Genomic DNA, 18,233 nt, shown 5'->3' with positions numbered 1-18,233 from the left:
GACTGATCTGTTCTCATGCTTTCCCTCTGCAATGTGATAATATACATGGATCTGTGTATTAACTGGACTTAGACTTCCAGCACAGGGCTGTAGCTAGGCTTTATAGGCTGGGATGAAAATGTGATTTTAGATAGACTGTGACAGTCAAACCAAAGTTTGAAAAAAAACATTCCTCACATTATCACACTACCAACGGCAGCCTGGACTGTTGACACAAGGCAGTTTGACTCCATTCACTCCTGGTGCGTCCATATAGGCGAGCTAGGCAATTGCCTAGAGCATTCAGATTTCTTGTAAACGCATTCAGTCCAGCAAGAGTGAATGTATTTTTTTGTCATCATCGTATAGGCCGTCATGTGAAATTCCAGGAGCAAGGGAAAATGTGTGTGTGTGTGTGTGTGCGTGTCTTCCACATACACACACAAGCCCCTGTATGTATGCATGTATGGTCTGTGTCATTGCAGCCTCAGATATGTTAAATGGCAATAAACAGTAAATGTTTGTATTTATATAGCGCTTTTCTAGTCTTGAAGACCACTCAAAGTGCTTTACACTACAGTTTTCAATTCACGCATTCACACACACTTTCATACATACAGTGCTTCTATAGCTAGCACTTTTTGTTGTTCTATTGGGCAGTTTGGGGTTCAGTATCTTGCCCAAGGACACTTTGGTATGCAGATGGGAAGACTGGGGATTGAACTTCCGACCTAATGGTTGGAGGACGACTGCTCTACCCCCTCAACCACAGCCACCCTCACTGTAAAGCACTTTGAGTAGTCATTAAGACTAGAAAAGAGCTGTACAAATATACACTGGATGTATCTGTTTTGGCATTTGAAAATGGGTAGTCAAAATCTCAGATCAACAGTTTCACAAATACACAAACATAATATCACAGTCAAAGTCACTGAGATCAACTGTTTTCATTATTCTGTCTGAACATTAACTGCCACATGCTTTTCTGATTAGATAATTGCGTAACTAAGCAGGTGTATTTGTGTTTCTAAGAACTGTAAGAACTTTTCTAAGGCTCTTATTGCAAAAAACGGGATATAATCCTCATATCTCTGTAATGAGCCTAAAATATTAACCGTAGCGTTTGTATTTCAATAGAATAAGTCTTATACATTCATAACATGTCCATGTTGGATCGTCATATTTCTACAGATCGCCTAAAAGGACAAACTGGTCTGAGGCGACGTCTCACGTTTGTTTACTGCCTCTTCTTCTGGCTTTTTGGCGGGAGGCAAAGAACGGTTTAGTGCAATACCGCCACCAGCTGGTCTGCAGTGTGGACACATAGACTGTGAGTGTGTGTTTGTTTACTGAAGAAGCTGCATGAAGAACTGCACCCATAAAAAAACAGTGGGAGAAGAAGTGGGACCTGGAGGTTGTTATGAAAGGAAGGCTATGAAAGGTAGAAAGTTTGCGAACAGAAAAGACATTGAATGGAGGAAAATACTTTTTCCTTTTTTAAATTGACCATCGACAAACCAAAGGAACGGCACAGACTTCATCTGAGAAGTGAAAGTTAACGTAAGGTGTCCTGAAATGGGACCTGAGACAGAACCAAGGATTAACACTGTGTTGTCTCCAGGATGGAAAACTATTGAGAGACAAAAACTTTCTGACGCTGAAGCCTCCGGTTTTCTGTTGAACAGGTTATTTACCACATCAATATAAATCATATCTGTTGTTCGATAGATTCGTTTTTTTTTTTTGTATATTCAAACTGATGCTGTTATAGTAACATTTACATTGCTACAGATAGACTCATATTGTGAAGACCATTGTAGTACTTGTTGAGTCATCCTAGATGTATTAATTTGGTTTAGTGAACTTCCCACCACCTCAGGATGTCAAATCATTTATAACAGGAGAAGACCACTGTGTCATGTATCACAGCGATTTTCTGCTCAGTTTTTGTGATGTCCTCAGATCCATCAAAAAGCAGCCCCCAAAATTCAGCAGACTGCAACTTGGCTCGCAACTCTCTGCTGATGGTGCAAGCAATGCTCTGCATGATCCGTGTGCCCCCTTCACGTGAATGATGTGCACCTCCAACATTTACTCCTCGCCGCTTCAGTAAAGAAACATCCTCAGAATAGGAAGACATGGGATGTGCGTGTTTAGCTTTATGGAAAGCAAGGAGAAAAATATTAAACAGAGCTTTCTGCTGTTCTTCATTCAGTTTGTCTTGCCATCTGCTAAGTGGGCGACTGGACATTTCTTCTCGGCTAGCTTGTTTATTAGCTATGGCTTGCGCCACATTTGTGTGCTCCTTGCTCTTTTTGTGTTTGTCAAATGAAGGATGGTTGAAATTATTTGAGCCTTTATAAAAAGCACCTGTTATGTCTGCTAGATGTGGATGTGAGCGGCAAATTTTGCACCACATTTCAGTGTACTCATCGTTAGCTTCAAGCCACTTAACATCTTGGAGCCACTTTTCAGAAAAAAGTCTTATTTTCCCTCAGCTCTGGCTCGAGTTGGCGTTTCTTTGTAGGTGGTGGAACGCCAAAGAAGCTGCTTAATTTCTGTTGTTTTTTGGACATCTCTGACAGTAGTTGACAAGCTCACAAGCAACATGTGTAGGGTAAGATGATCAGTAGAGTACGTAAAGGCGGGTAGTAACACAAGTGGCATTACGCATTCCTGATTTTTGTTGCGCATGCGTACCTGCGTACAAGTTATGTGTACCCCTGTCTGTTTGGCTGCGACGTAGGATAATCGACTACTAGGAAATAGTCTGGTAGGTGAATGACAAATGGAAGTTGCAATTATTATTGAGCAATATCCTACAAATATTGAACATGCAGGGCTGCATACGACAGACAAAAGCACCATTGTTGTGGTGGGGCTGACAATATATAATCTTTTTTTTAAATTAAATTAATTTATATATTTTACATTTACCTGAGTCTTTCTGCGTTGCTATGCCGATAGGATTTATGCAAATATGGGAAATGAAGGATCAGATGGGCCCCCTATAGCCCTTCTCCATCTCCTTAGACAGCAACTTGTCAACTATTTCTGTTAGGTTTTTTTTCTGAAAGCTGATAGGAGATTATTACAGTCATGTAATTCTTTTGGCAGAATGCTTGAACCAGCCAGAAGACCTTGGACCAAACCAGTCATTAATAATAATAATTAGCAAAACACAATTTGGGTGTGTGACGGCGGGGTGTGGTTAGGGCGCCAACTGCTGGACAACAGGGAGGAGTGGCTCAGTCGGTGATCAGACAGCTGGGCAGAATCAGGTAATCAGGCAATCAATAAGAGCATGCTGGTAACCTGGTTCTGCTCTCTTGCAGTAGGCTGGGTTCCTGGGACTGGAGCAGCCGGAGGACGTGTGAGGACGTGTGGGAACGGGTGTGAACGTGTGTGGGGTTTGAGAAACCCATGAATATATATGTGAGGTTGCCAGGCGGGGCAACAAGAAAATAAAGACAGTGTTCAAAGGCCATTCTCTCCTCCCTTGTTTACCCAGTGTGGGCCGAGTATTCCCACAGGGTGCTTCTTTAGAGCTTCGCCAAGCTCTATTACATTAGATACTTATCTTTTGAGGGTGTGCAGCAATAGCATGCAGGCGTGGACTAGTTGTCTCCGCAATACTGCGTGGGTTTGATTGCATAGCTGAAGAGATGCTGCAGCAGCGGATGGGAAGAATGAGACTCCCATGAAGTTGTAAGAACTTCCCAGATCTCTGTGCTTAAATTAGTCTTAGTCTTAGTGAACTTTATTGTCAACCAAACAATGCAACAGGTAGTACAGAGGATTGAAATTGTGTTTCCCCATACTCCAAATGTGCAAGTAATATATAACACACAACATATAACATACAACAAATAGTACAAACAAACAACAACAATGGACACAACATATACAGACAGACAATGGACCTATAAGTTGTGTAAGAAGAAAAAATTTAGAAGAAAAGATTAGCAGCACGCTACCTGTCGTGCTCATGGCGAAAACAGCGGACGGATACAAGAGGCACAGCCTCATAACCAAGTCAAATACAAGGTCATGCCAAAATTTCCCAACAAAGCCTTGCCACTATAGCAGCTGTTAAGACATCTGAAGATACTGTATAAGATCTACAGAGAAGCAGGCCCACAGTACTTCCACTACATTTATGAACAAGTCTGTTCTCTGTTGTGCATGTAAAGGTGGCCATACTACAGAGCAATGTGCACAGCTCAGTATGACGACCCAAGTGAAAGGATTCATCTCTTCAGAAAAACTGGAATTGGCTTTGGCTTTTTTAAAACCATGTCACATCACATGCAGTGTGTGCAACCTAAAGCATGCCACACTACTCCACATCACAGTTAAGCTTAAACCATCTGAAGAGCAACCAGTAAGCAGTGCCCTGGTATCTCAGCAGACCTGTGCTCATACTGGGGCCAGGAAATAAGACTATGTTCTCTCAATTGTACTGGTTCAAGTCAAGGCAAAGAGTGGAAACAACATCTTAGAAACATATGCTTTCTTGGACCCAGGTAGTTAAGCTACCTTCTGTACAGAGCATCTAATTAGGAAACTGAATTCAAGCAACACCACACCCAGCATATTTCTCTGTACCATGAGCCAAGAGAACATTGTGGAAACTCTTATACTGACTCAATTGGAGGTCGCTAATTACAACAGCGACCAGTTTTGTGATCTCACTGACATTTATACTCAAAATAGCATGCCTGTGACCAAAGATAACATTGTGACTCAAGAAGACCTCAGAAGATGGCCTCATCTTGAAAAGATAAAAGTGGATTTGCTGATTGGAACCAACGCCCCAAAGCTACTTGAACCATGGGAAGTTATCAACAGCTGTGACAATGGACCCTATGCCGTCCAAACCCTACTGGTGTGGATTGTGAACGGTCAACTAAGGGGAGATAAAAGTGACTCAGAGAAGAGTAGGTGCTCTACAGTCACTGCCAACAGAATTTCCATTGCCAGAGTGGAGGAGCTACTGATTACTCAGTTGGAATGTCAAGGGAGATTCTTAGGTTTCTACACATAATGGAGTAATCCATTCAACTCCTATAGAACCACTGCCGCACCAACCTGCCTTTCAAGATTGAAAATGTCATCCTTCCAAACAATCGTGCCATTGCTGAACAACGTACTATGAGTTTAAAAGGAAATTGAAACGAGCGGGTATCACCAAGCGTATAAATACTTCCTCACTGATGTTATTATAAATGGTTACACAACAGGTACCTCAACATCAGCAGAACTGTACTGATGGCAAAGTATGGTACATTCCACATCATGGGGTGTCTCATCCCAAAAAGAAAACCCTGAGGGTAGTATTTGACTGTGGAACAAGTTTCAAAGGAACATTCCTTAACAATAAACTTCTATAAGGACCGGACCTTACCAATTCCCTGTTTGGCGTTCTTACAAGGTTTAGACAGAACCAGTTGCTTTAATGTCAGACATTAAAGCGATATTCCATCAGGTGAAGGTGACCAGAAACATCCTCTGATTTCTCTGGAGGCCCAATGGTGACATGACACAAAACATAATGGAGTATGGATCGTGGTCCGAGTCCGGACCCAGAAGCTGTCCCATATAGACCTGGACCTACAGCCAAAACAGAAGGCTATGATTTAAAACCTGACGGGGCGCTTCTATTTGTAACTGGCGCAGCTTTTGTAGTATTTATGGTAGTGGTTTAGCAGATGAGGAAAGAAAGACAGCAATACAGGTAGAGAAAACAAAGGGAGAGATACAGAGGAGTGAGACGGAGAAAGTTGAGAAACAGAGGAGTGAGATGGGAGCACTAAACCTGTGTGTCTCATATGTTCAGAAACTGTGGCACTTTCTCCACAATGAACATTATCAAAAGTAAATATTGTTCAAGGCTCACCAATGAGCACCTCCACATGTGTATAAGAATGGCCCTGACTCCATTCAAACCCAGATTTAAAATCCTGGCAGGACAAGCTATAGCTCAATTCTCTCACTGAGCAAAAAAGTGGGGGAGTGGGATACAAGAGGGGAAGAAATTGGTTCTAAAACTTAAATTTTATGATGATATGTTGAGATTTATTATCTGTAAAATTGGTTGAGACTGTTGAGTCAAGATGTGAAACAGAAAAAGGAAAATTCAAGCTTTTGACCCCTTTATTTTATTTTTCTGAATGTAAGCACTTTATTTCAACATGCACAATTTTCACATTTTATTTATTTTCTCTTATTTTGAAATGCAGCCCTACATTTATTTAGTTGATGAGAGAACATTATACATACCTGCAATCATACATATATGTTCAGTTCTATGTTACTTGACAATAAATATTGTCAAAAGGTTTTAAGTGTACTGAATTTATTTGATTTGACAGTCAGGTATTGAGTACATGCAGATGTTGATATGACTACTAGGCTACTTAAATATATATCACACTAAATAGTTAGATATTATGATGTTCCGGACCTTTGCTTCAAGAAATTTTCTCTAACTGGACCTCTTTAAATTTTAGTTGAATACCCCTGGAATATAGGAAGAAGAAACATCTCTTTGGAGAAACATCCTCACACAGTTGTGTGAACTATGCTCTAAGGAGGGTTGCTGAAGATAACAAAACCCACTTCCAGCCTGAAGTGCTGAACACCATCCAGCACAACCTCTATATGGATGACTGTATGAAATATGTGCCCTCGGTAGCAGAAGCATTGCATCAAGTAAAAACCTCAATGCTGCATCTTCTAAGGGAGGGTTCCAGCTTTCAAAATGGATGAGCAGCAGTTGTGCAGTCCTGGCAGCATTCCTGAAGAGCATCATTTTAAGGCAACCAAGGAGCTCAACTTGGATAAACACGACCTACCTATGGAGAGAGCTCTTGATCTGCACTGGTGTGTAGAATCTGATGTTTTCACATTCAAGATTGCATGGAAGAACATCCTCACACAAGATGGAGCATTTTGTCATTAGTTCCATCTGTGACCCTCTTGGATTTCTGTCACCATTTACTCTTACTCCAAAACTAATGCTGCAAGGAATGTGCAAGACTGAAGTATGTTGGAAATGAAACCAAGATATTTCATACATTTATGGCAAACAGAGTGGCCGTGTGAGGCTGCAGATGTTATTCATTGGAAATGCATTGGAACTAAACTGAATCCTGCTGATGAGACCTCAATAGCATTATCAGCAGAAGACATCCTGGAAATAAGGGATGGTTAGAAAGATCAGAGTTTCTTCTGAACAAGACAGAAGATTAGCCCAAGTCCTGTATGGACCAACTGTGTATCTCATTGGATGTGTCACAGTTCATCTCTGCCTCACCACTCTGCACCAGCCTGCTTCAATCTGCCAATCAGACACACCCCTCTCATCAAGCCAATCCCACTCACCTGTGCTCTCTGCTCTGCTCTGGCTGCATTTAAGCCCCAGCTCCACTCTCACTCATTGCCAGATTGTTCTCGATGCTTGCACCAGACTCTCCAGCGTTTCTCTGCCTGATCTCCCAGTTTTGACCCTGCTTATATCCGACCATCCTGCCTGACCGATCTCCTGGTAATCAACTCAGCCTTCGGTCCCCGACCACGATCCTCGCCTGTTCCTTTCAGGATTCTGCCTGTCTGCTCCCGTGGCTATCCGGTGATTACCTGATTCTGCTCTGCATAGAGAGTGTCACTCTCGTCTCCTCCGTGGCATCCTGCAGTTCTGTGGCTCTAACAATAAAGTTTGTTACCAACGATAGCCGCCTGTCTTTGTGCTGCTATTGGGTCCAAACCACACCCTCTTACAGGATGACCCAGAGGTCAAAAGGGATATTATCATCAATGCTTCCAGGACTCAGAGTGTGCTACCAGCAAGTTGTTGCACTACTTTTTTGATTTGACCAAACTGAAAGTTTCAGTTGCTTGGTTTCTTCAGTTCAATGAACTAAGAAGATGGAGAAAGTCTATTCAAGCCTCTCTCTGCAAGAATAGGAATTCCAGCACACTGTCAGACAGAGTTGGAGAAGAGCTGCAGAAAAGCAGATCAACATCATCATTTCCTGTCTCCAAAATGTTTGTACGCATCGGTCAGAGTTAGTGTACAAGTGCACACATTCTCCTGTCAACTTTCATTTTATAAATTTCCAACGTTTATGTGAGAAGCAGCTTATGCATCTTTCAGGCCCCGTTTTATGTGTATGCAATAGCTATAAATGAGGCCCCAGGTCGCAGCTAGCATACCTCACAGTGGCACAGTTGGAGAGGATGCTCTCTATGCTCCTGTAGGAGTTAGCCATTAGTTTCTGTGATACTTGGCCTGCCTCAGCTTCCTTCGGGAAAACAGTCTTGTTGGGACTTTTTGACCAGCTGTGAGGTGTTGGAGGTCCATGTCAGTTGTCTTGACATATTGACTCACATAGAGGAATTAAAAGTCATCCAGTCTTTCCACTACTTCTCCATGTAGTGGAGCGGGAGGTGGTCTTTTCCATTAGATCCTGAAGTCAATACCCTGTGGGGTTCCTGTTCTTGTGATGATGGTGGAGGAGTTGTGGTTACCAGTTCTAAGTCGCTGTGGAAGATTTGTGAGAAAACCCATTATCCATGAGCACAGAGAGGAACCAAGGCCCAGAGTGTAATTTTTGCTGACCAGTCTGTGGGGGATGACAATGTTACACGCTGAGCTAAAGTCCATAAAAAAGCATTCTCACATAACTGTTTGGTTCTTCTAAGTGTGTCAGGGTGATGTGGAGAGCAGTTGTGATGGCATCCTCTGTGGAGCAGTTTATACAATAGACAAATTGTTGTTTATCCAGGTCTGCTTGGATGATGCTTACACTTAGTATCCCTGATGCCCCTCTTGAGTTGCTTCGCTGTTGGTCTGTTTGTCATTTGACCTGAAAGCTGCATCCCTCTCATTGAGTAGTGTCCTCACAGTGCTGTTAATCCATCGTTTTTGGTTGGGAAACACCTTTGTTATCTTTTGTGCTACCACATTTTCTTTGCAGAAGGTTATATATCCAAGGACTGACCTGGCATATCCCTCAAGGTCTGCCCCTTGTGTTAACAAATAGGTCAGTTTGTTGTCAGGTGACATCACACTTTACTCTAGCAAGAGCTGAGCCAGGTTTAACATTTTGGTGAGAGGACCACCGTCTGTTTGCTGGAGTGTTCCCACTGTATTTATATATATATATATATATACAGACACAAGTATGGTAACATGAAAAAATATAGAATGCTAAGAGAAAGAAAATTTAGTACTTTCTTTGATTAAATTACAGTTCTTAGAATTTAGTGATATCTAGTGTTGAGGTTACATGTTGCAGCTCAACACCCCTCAACTCACCCTCTCCTTCCAAACATGAAAAATAAACGGTGGTAGACTCTAATTGTCATAAAAACTCAAAAGGTGTTTAGTTAATGTAAAAAACAGGACGGCCTCCGTAGAGAGGAACCCCCTCCATGTAAATATAAAGTATTTAAATGTAAAGGGCCTTTTCTGGGGTAAAGAAAAATACAATTCATACAATTTATATGAAACAAACTAGTGAAAACATCATGAGAATTATTCCTCATTCCTCATTTCTGCCATTAGTTCCCTTTCACCTAAATCTTACACACTGGACCTTTAATTATAAGCATTCTTAATTTAAGTTTCTTATAACAGTACTATGCAGGTAGAGATTGTTGAGAATGCTGTTTTCAAAAATAAACATAGTAGTATGGATGTAGCCCAAGCCACTGGGTTTATAGCAATGATGCTGCTGTAATTAAACTTAGGCTGACTGATAGGTGAAGTACATTGTTTTTGGAAACATGATTCATGATATACATATTCTTAGATGTATATGATTCCATGATCTTGTATTTAAAAAGAGAAGAAAATTTTAAATAGATTTTAATATTGAATTGCAATACTTGAAGATTGCAATACAAATCGAGAGTACCCAGATATTATCACAGTATTTAATTGAAATATAAACTTATCATACCAGCCAATATTTGACAAGATACTTAATCATTGCTTAATCTGAACAAAGATGGCAGCCAGACATGATAACTTCTTGGCTGTCTGTTTTCCAGCAATGACTATAAAGGGACCAACAAGAGTCTTTGAGGATAATAGACACTTGTGGCAGTTGTGAGGCATGCAGAGCAACGGCATAGGCATTCTTAACCTAAACTGTGACTGAAGACACAGAGACAGTGTTCATGAAGCCATCCGCAGCAGAGTCTATTATCATATTCAGATCCACATTAACCTACATCTCTTAATCTTCAATGACTGCTTTCTGCTCTTGCTGTGTTTAGGTCACTGAGACAGAGGCAGTTGTTGTTGGTTGTAGTGGTCAGAGAGGATAAAGTGTATGTGCGTAGGTGTGTGGAATGCTCTATTTTGTTGTTGGACAAGTGTTGCTCAGCATCACACACAATGTACCGAATGTTCCTCAAACATTAGAGATGAGGGCCAAAGAGTATGTGGTCATAATGAGACATCCTAAATATGATATAAGCCAAGCTTTAACTAGAAAGATATCAGTCATTCGCCTTTACAAAAATATTTGAAAGGAGCTCTACACTGCTGTTTAAGAGTATCCTCATAACACCTAAAATGCTAGCTTTAAAGTAAGTAAACAGACTTTACAAGCTCATGCAGAAACTGACTGGCGGAAATAAAAGGCAAGCAGGCAGTAATGCTGCATACCCCACCCCAAAGATTCCTCTACTTTCATACTAGACCCTGAGTCTACAGGGATACCCTGGATAATGATTTCCCCAGAACAAAATGTATGTATATGGAGCCTGTGGTGAAAAAGTTCCTTGGGAACATTTCTGTGGTCAAAACAGGGCTTTAATCAAGTGTCTCTGTAAAGCTTGTAAAGTCAGTTTACTTACTTTAAATCTAGCAATTTAGGTGTTATGAAGAGACTTTTCAACAGCAGAGTAGAACAATTTTTTTGTTTTCAAACATTTTTGTAAAGCAATGGAGCTTTAATACACAGAGCTGATTTGATCAATCGTTAGTGTTGTCTGCTCTCTTCCCTCCTTTCATAATTTCATTACAACTTTATAACTTTTGTCAGAGTGAGGTGTGCAAGTGGACCTACAATGCAGAAGCAAAGTTCAGGTAACAAAACAAAAAGGTATTTTAATTAAAACAAGGGTCTTACAGAAAAGCAGGGTAAGAAAACAAAGTCCAAAAACAGAAAAATCTAAATAATCTTAACTAAGACAAAAACTAGGATAACCAAAAGAGTAATGTTATTACCGAACATGTTATTTGAGTGACTCTGTTTTAAGGGTTATAATGGTAATACATGGTTATATAATAAATCCCAACAATTCCAGAATGTTCTTGCCGTTCTCACTTAAAGTATATTCAAATCATTATGGCTGTTATGTTTTCATGACTAAGGCAAAACAGGACATGATATTGTGTGATAGTAGATGTTTTTCTCTTAAAACAATTGGTGTAAAGCCTCAAAAATACACTCTCCCTGCACTCTGAAACATTAATTAAGAATTAATAATCCATTAAGTAATGTCAATGTTTATACACTGCTCAAAACTATTAAGGGAACACATAATTGGCACAGTATAACACAAGCCAGTTAAAATTCGGGGATATCAATCTCTCCATATATGAAGCACAAGTGATAATGAATAAGTTTCATCTGCTTTGGTGCAAATTAAAGTGACAACAGCTGCAATGGAGAAGCAAAATCAAGACAACCCCCAAAAAGGGAATGGTTTTCAGTGTGCGGCCACAGACAGCTGCTCTCTCTTTATCCTTCCTGCCTAATTCTTCTTTAGTTTTTTGTTCTGCTAGTGTCCTTGTCAGGACTGGTAGCATGAGGTGGTATCTGCAGCCCCATCAGGTTGCACAGGTAGTCCAGCTCCTCCAGGAAGGCACATCCATATGTACGGTCGCAAGAAAGTTTGCTGTGTCTCCCACCACAGTCTCAAGAGCATTAAGGAGATACCAGGAGACCAGCAGTTACACAAGAAGAGCTGGACAGGGCCATAGGGTATCAACCCAGCAGCAGGACCAGTATCTGCTACTTTGTGCGAGGAGGAACAGGAAGAGCACTGCCAGAGCTCTACAAAATGACCTCCAGCAGGCTACTGGTGTGCATGTTTCCAACCAGAAACTGACCCCATGATTTTGAAACCAGCCCTTAATGGATTAATGATTTTGGTTTCCATTGACCGTTGTTACATCATCAGTTCTCAACAAATATAGAATGTACATCAGAAAAGATTTTCAACTTGAATCATTAGGTCATTAAATGTCCAGTGTGTAAGATTTAGGTGACAGGGATCTATTGGCAGAAATTTAATGTAGAATAATCCTCATGATGTTTTCACTAGTTCGTTTCATCTAAATTGTACAAATTGTATTTTTCTTTACCCCAGAAAAGGCCCCTTATATTTAAATACTTTATATTTACATTGAGGTGGTCCTCTGTACGGAGGCCGCCATGTTTTTTACATTAGTCCAGACTGGACAAACTAAACAATACACACGCCAGAAATGGCGGTTTTGTCCTTTCCTTAGTTTTTAGCTGGCATTGAATAAGTCTCTTCGTTTCTCGTCAATCTGCCAATGTCTTCTGTCTGTGACTCTCTAACAGCCTTGTTCCGCTCCTCGTCTCGTTCTGTCCCTCTTCCGTTCCTCTCCACTCCCCAACCTTCTCCCTTTTGTTTAATGGCCAGTGGCACTTAATACTTAAGGTGCATTACTGCCACCTACTATGCTGGAGTGTGGGTCAGAGTGTTAGGTCTGCAGAAATGCATTAACATAAAAACAACGTTAAAGCAAAAACTCAAACAAGGCTTTATATTTCCCTTCCTCAATACTGAACAAATTCTAGTGTCTCATATATTTCATACAGTATATCTGGACTGCTGTGGGATGACATGGACTATAATGATAACAATGCTGAAATTGAATCTGAACATAATTTTTTATCTCGTATTGCTCTGTCCAATGTAAAGCCATTGCTATTGCCAAGATCTCGACTATAGGAACTGTAAGGTGATCTGTTATTTTTCTTTTATATTACATTTTTGGACAAAAGCAGACCCAGTCTTTCCATTCGAGGGCTCTGTAACTTAGCATTAGGTTGTTGTTTGTACCTAAGATTTCTCCCATCTCCACTTGGACAGCCATAGTTGGAGAGGTCTTAAAAGCCACACAACATAGTGTTGGAGTCCACAAAAAACTTTAGGAGTTTCAGGGGTAAACAGTGTTTCAGCCAAGGTGTCCTCTTCTTCAGACGCAATAAAACAACAGAAAAAAACACAACCTGCCTCCATACTGCTTGTGTGGTGTCATCCAAGTGTCCACAAGAGCAGATGAGGTTGAACAAACAGGATGAGCAGATGAGCAACTGGTTTTGTGGGAAAAATGTGCAAGGGATAAGAAGGCAGCAAAGCAAGGCACAAAAAAACTTACTTGAAGATAACTGTGGGCATGGAGGGGGCTCAGAGAGCACTTCCACCTGTACCAGAGGATTAATCAACAGATTGAACCTGTTTGAGTTTTGACTTTATGTTTGCTCGGGTGTGTGGTGAAAAATAAACATGCTGAAAAGCAACTGGTTCATCTCTGGCTGTTGTTGTGAGACCCCCCTGTCATCGACGTATGCCACGGTGGCGCCCAACGTGGGGCTCCATGCAGCCAGAGACATGGCTGAGGAGTACGTGGCTATGTGCCAGGAGCAGGCAGGGGAGACCAGACGGCAGCTGGAGGCTCTCCAGAGGCAGGCGTAGAGGTGGACAATGCTGGAGGAGCGTCTGCTGGTCCAGTAAGGCTCACTCCGATTCCAAAAACATCTTAAAATAATGTTCCCACCCATCACCTTTTCTTCTGTTGGTTGTCTTCTTCTGTTTCAATATGAATTAAACATTGGTGGACTAATTGGTTATCTATCGCTAGTTCTGTTCTCAATCTTCCAGTCTGCTTGCAGATCATTTGTTCACATTTATTAATTCTGGAACACCAAGGGGACAGAAAATAGGCCATGTCTTTTCATTATGATCTTGATAAACACTGGAAAAACACTGTCTCATATGGAGGGCCAAAGTAGGAAGAAAAAAATTGTCAATGCTGCAGAGGAGTTTCAGTTGTCAACACATCTCATGCCTCTTCATATGTGAAAGGTAAACTGGACATAGTCAGAACCCCATCGTCTGATTTTCAAGCACACAGACATACGCACACATGACTTGTGTACGTCACTTGTCAGTTAGTGGGGCAGCTGTGGTTCAGGGTGTAGAGTAGGTCGTTCTCTAACCAATAGGTCGCGGTTTGATAACAGTCTTCCGCATTCCGCATGCTGAAGTGTCCTTGGGCAAGATACTGAACCCCAAATTCCCCTCATAGAAAAACTGGTGCCCATAGATGTACTGTAATGTACCTGATCTGACTTCCCTGCTCCATATGCAACTAATCATGTATTAATATGTTCGCGAAGGCAGTGTGATATTTTTTTTTAACCTAGTCTGAGTTTGAAGATGTGTCTGATGACATTGTGTGTGTGTGTGTGTGTGTGTGTGTGTGTGTGTGTGTGTGTGTGTGTGTGTGTGTGTGTGTACGGAGCAACCAACAGTGTTAGTAGGATTGTGTCAGTACGATATAAAGTGGTAGGATATATTTGATGGTCCTGTACGAAAATTGATCTTGGACTCAGTACTGCACATACAAATGCCCCCACAGTTGCAGTAAAAAAACAATCTAATCAGAACAACAAACAAACAGAAACAACATCAGATGTACCAAATCACAACATTGCACATATACCCAGTTGCACTTAACAAAATACTGCAAACGTATTGCACATAAGACTCCGTGATCCTCCTCCGGAGCCACGTCCGTGTGTGGATCACAGCGGACATAAAACCATGGTGTAAATGATGCCGTTCCTAAATTCCTATGGATTTTTAATTGGTATATTAAACACAGGTGACCATGTTAATAAACCTATAGAATGTATTATATGATGCTGGCAGTGAGCGAGAAAACCAGCTCAGCCTCATCAATAGCAAAGTAAAGTTAAGGCCAGAAGCAAAAGCAAGATCATTGTAAACTACAGAAAGTGCTTGTATTCTCTTAACACTGAACCACCAGACTGTACCTTCAAGATGAGTTTCAATGTCTTCAGACAGTGTAACAAAGAAACACCAATCTCAGTTTAAAGGCAGTGAGAAAGGTAATAATGCTTTATGATCATGTGTGGTACACTGTGTGTGTCCTTACAGCATCCTGACGCACTGACAGTCTCTCACAGCCAGGGGGACTCAGAGAGAGATGGAGGGGGTGGGGGCGGTCACACTGGAAGGGCAAAGCTAATTTGCATGAGCTCCTAAGGCCAATGGCTAGATTGAATAGAGGGACTACCAGGATCCAAAGGAAGTGATGTGTTAGGTTACACACTCCTCCCTCATTTCCGCTGGAGAGAGAGAGAGAGAGGGAGGGGGATAAAGAGACCCAGTGAGATAGAAGGGACGAGCGGGGCTGAAGTAAATGGGCCAAGTGGCAGTCTCATTCTTGCTGTGTGAGATCACGGGGCGGCAGAATGTGCTTTGATCTGCTTCGCTACCAAAAACAAGACTGAACGAGACAATAGAAGAGAAAAAGGAGGGAGGACAGGAGGATATAGGACGGAAGGCTGGAGTTTGGAAGAGGAGACTTTTCTGGGATCTACTCCGAGCACCAGTCGGAATCTAGTCGGAAAAGTGTGTCACAGGGGCTGAGATACAGCCCTTCCTTGGAGTTACCACAGCCGTGACACTGCAGCAGGGCCAAAATGAACTATCTGGTGAGTGCGCTGTGTGTGTGTGTGTGTGTGTGTGTGTGTGTGTGTGTGTGTGTGTGTGTGTGTGTGTGCGTGCGCGCGCGCGCGCGTGTGTTGGAGGGAGGGAGAGTTAAAGCAGGACCTGCTATATCCAGCTGTGCACGGATTGAGTAGGGGGTGAGAATGAAGAAAAGTAGAACGTGAAGGGGGGAGGAGAGGGAAACGAGTTAACATTTTCCTCTGTGGATTCCTACCTTTTGTATTATCTAAGTGGGGATCGTGTGCGTGCGTGCGTGTGTGTGTGTGTGCGTGCGTGTGCGTGCGTGCGTGTGCGTGCGTGTGTTCTGAGATAAAGGTTTACAGTCAGTTCACACTGATTGAGGAGACCTCACTGCCCTGTCATGGAACGTGCAATGACAAAGAAGTCTTTGAGGCCATTGAATATAAAAAGCTTGGAAGATAAAACATCCAAAATAACATTTGAAATGAGCTAAGTGAAGCAGAACCTTCCTTGTTTGGTATTCTGAAACACAGATACCAATTTAGTAAAAGTTTTTCACTTGGTGCCAGTAATCCTCTTGAGAGCTTTCCACTGCTACTTAAACTTTAGCATATGAATACATTGCTGCAGTACAGATGAGAACATATAGCAGATTGCCTTAGCCCTCATCACCGTTAACTGTTCAGGGTTTAGGTATGCTCTCTGCTTGTTGCTGTCCACCATACAAACACATGCCATAGTGGAGTATGGAGGGAGAATTAGAAAGGTTTATGGCTATGGCAGGAGGGAGGGAGGGAGGGAGGACGGAAGGAAAGAAAGAAAGAAAGAGGCAGGCAGTACTTGCTGTGTCTTTTTGCTGACTCAGAGGAAAGTGGAAAGAAATGTAGATTTTATGTCCAGGGGACATAGGGAGGTGATCGGTTGGTTTAGAGAGAAAAATGCTACATTAGAAGACAAGCAGAAAGAGAGGCAGTATGAGTATGAAAGTGATTTAGTAAGTCATAGAGGGGTAGAGGAGGACACTTGACCCGAGGAAGAGAACAAATTGTCTGTGAGAAGGGGGAGAAAAGAGTGGATGGAAGAAGAGGAGAAATAATAGAAAGACAAAGAAACAGCCAGAAAGAGTCCTTCCCTACTGTTGTGTGAGAGGCCTTTGCGCCAGGGTTGGCTCACTGCACATGTTAGGCCACACTGTGTGTGTGTGTGTGCATGTGTGTGTGTGTCTGCGGTAACTGGACAGTCAGGAATGTGGCAGACAGTGAAATACTGTGGAGCTGATTGCTGTGTGTACGAGTAATTACATGCCCGTAATTAGTGTGCAATTGATATAAAACAACATTCAACTCCTGTGGAACTCAGATGGCTCTGACTGAAAAACACCACCATGTTGTGTCAGCTTACTCTCATGTAAAGTGATTTTTCACTTTTAGTTGAAAATATGTATTTTTAGGATCAAGGCTCTGAGTTTGTGTTAATCTGTCCCTGACATACATGGTTATTGCTTGTTTTCCCTGATTAAAGATGTTTGCAATGTAAAAAACAGGTCAGGTATCCACAGTCATAATATGTTGCCCCTTTCCACTCCTTCTCCCAGAGTAACCCCACTGTAGAATTATCAACAATTTTACTTTGAACTGGGCATGAAGTAAGTAAGTAATTGTATACAGTATGGTCATCTGCAGGACGCCATCAGATCTATTCAAAACCAGTTACTCAGGATAATTGCATGGATTAAGATGACTTTACACTTGTTAAGTGAAATTACAATGTTGCATGAACAGGAAAGTAGTGCGAGATAAAGCTAAAATATTGTGAGGTAACACAAAAATATTTCTCAACAATGAAAGAGCACAAAACAAATTGTGAGGTAACACTAAATGCTATGTTATGGGGTAGAAGCTGAGCAAGCTGTGTTTGAATTCATTTACCGGAAGGCGGCTGCTATTTGCATGCTGTGTAGGGCTGCCGATGATGAATATAGGCAGTGGGATTCTAACCCTTCCCAGAATAAGCAAGCACTATGGCAACTGTGAAGGAAAAAATACTCCCTGGAGGAAAACTGGAAAAAAACCTCCAGCAGAAACAGACTCAATGGCCCATCTGCCTTGACCGGTTGGGGTGAGTGGAGACAAGGGGAAGAGAAGAGAGGAGAGTTTGGTGGAAAATACAGAAGAGAAGAGAGAGAGAGAGGGGGGGGGGGGGGGCAAGAAGAATAGTTGATGAATGACGATTTCAGTAACATCAGGATCAGGTTTTATTGCAGGATTACATACAAAGAATTAGTTGTAATGTATTTGTTCAAGTATATATATATAACAAATATTAAAATAGGAAATAAAATTAAATATAAAAAGCTCCAGGGGAGGGATTGTGTAATATGTTGTAAGTAAACACTAGAGACTGAATGGTTCAAAGTACAGTTAGTCCATTAATGGCCACGGAAAGTTAGTGTCAGTCACGTAATCATACCTAAAATA

General features: G+C 41.7%; 1 protein-coding gene across 5 annotated transcripts in view; it reads left to right on the top strand.

Annotated features, from left to right (window-relative positions):
• bcar1 (BCAR1 scaffold protein, Cas family member) overlaps positions 1-18,233 on the top strand; it is a 133,114-nt gene that overhangs the window by 43,733 nt on the left and 71,148 nt on the right. Inside the window, exon 1 of one of the 5 annotated variants that reach the window (XM_069533711.1) lies at positions 15,266-15,779. The exons of 3 other annotated variants lie outside the window; for them this stretch is intronic. In XM_069533711.1, the coding sequence (XP_069389812.1) occupies positions 15,768-15,779 (12 nt within the window). In that variant the 5' untranslated portion in view covers positions 15,266-15,767. Of the gene's footprint in view, positions 1-15,265; positions 15,780-18,233 lie in introns of those variants that run through there. One more of the 5 variants, XM_069533713.1, reaches the window with a different exon arrangement.

This window comes from Paralichthys olivaceus, chromosome 10, assembly GCF_024713975.1.
Source record: "Paralichthys olivaceus isolate ysfri-2021 chromosome 10, ASM2471397v2, whole genome shotgun sequence".
Lineage (NCBI taxonomy): Eukaryota > Metazoa > Chordata > Actinopteri > Pleuronectiformes > Paralichthyidae > Paralichthys > Paralichthys olivaceus.
This window is presented reverse-complemented; position numbering and strand designations above follow the sequence as displayed.